The sequence below is a fragment of the Chrysochloris asiatica genome, unplaced genomic scaffold (genome assembly GCF_000296735.1).
Source record: "Chrysochloris asiatica unplaced genomic scaffold, ChrAsi1.0 scaffold00067, whole genome shotgun sequence".
In the NCBI taxonomy this organism is placed as follows: Eukaryota; Metazoa; Chordata; class Mammalia; order Afrosoricida; family Chrysochloridae; genus Chrysochloris; species Chrysochloris asiatica.
The window spans coordinates 9,718,073-9,719,157 of NW_006408585.1; the positions used below are offsets into that span (position 1 = coordinate 9,718,073).

A 1,085-nucleotide genomic window follows, 5' to 3' on the forward strand; every position below is an offset into this window, starting at 1 on the left:
TTCTACTGTGCATAAGGTCGCTATGGGTCTGTACCGACTCAATGGCACCTAACAACCACAATAACCTGACAGTGAATGAGGTGTAGAATTTGACTTTGCTCCCTAATCTCCCACTTGTGAGATTGCAATATAAACTTTCCAATATGGTGAAGCTGGGCAGCGTGATGAAATTTAAAATGCTAGGACACTTACTAACTGATGCTAATTGGTTAATACATTTAGCTAGTTATTTGACATTCAAAGATTAATCAACAAATACGTCTTAAACTGTCATAAATATTTACAAAAGCATGTTTACATTCTTACCTCTAGATAACCAAAGTTCTCCCATCCGTACCTCTTGCAGGAAAAATTCTCGCAGTTTTTCATTTGCTGGATCCCACAACTAAAAGAGTCACAAAACATTCAACAATGAGTAATGGATAAAACATAGAAAACATCTTGAGCTGCATCTAAATCCATAGTATGATATAAGGCAGTTCTTCATGATATTATAACCAATTTATAAATGGAGTTACAATTCCAGCTAATAAAAAAATACACAGTATATTTAAGGTAGAGTGAAGAGCTTATAATAACTCTCATCATTTTACCCAGCAGTCTAAATACATAGGGAAAATAATGCTATGATTAATATTACTATAGCAAACATAGCTCCACATGTTGCAAAGCTTTTTTCTTGTCTAGAGTCCTGGTGTGGTGCTGTAGGATAAGAACTGGCCAATGTCCTTGAGGGCTTCAAGTACAGAGACATTTCATCTGGTTGGGACCTATGGAAAAGTTTCTCACAAAAGATAGCATTTGGGATGTGGAGAGATTCAGTGTAAATTTTAATGAAAGTACAAATGATGAGAAAGTACAGGGAAAATATCAAATGATGTTTTTCATGATGGGATGAGTGACAGTAAATAAATCTAATTTTAATAATAATAATAAACCCAGTACTCATTTATCAACATAAGTAGGTTCCAAACACCAGGTCATTATGCAAAAATAGGTGCTATGTAAAAATGGAAGATGAATGCACACCAATGTTTATAGCAGCAGAAGATATACGCACACCAGTGTTTGTAGCAGCAGAAGAT

General features: G+C 34.8%; 1 protein-coding gene across 1 annotated transcript in view; it reads right to left on the bottom strand.

The window, feature by feature from the left end:
* Positions 1–1,085, bottom strand: part of TOMM20L (translocase of outer mitochondrial membrane 20 homolog (yeast)-like) — an 11,311-nt gene that overhangs the window by 3,372 nt on the left and 6,854 nt on the right. The window contains exon 3 of the mRNA XM_006864602.1: positions 307–385. Within this exon, the coding sequence (XP_006864664.1) occupies positions 307–385 (79 nt within the window). The remainder of the gene's footprint in view (positions 1–306; positions 386–1,085) is intronic.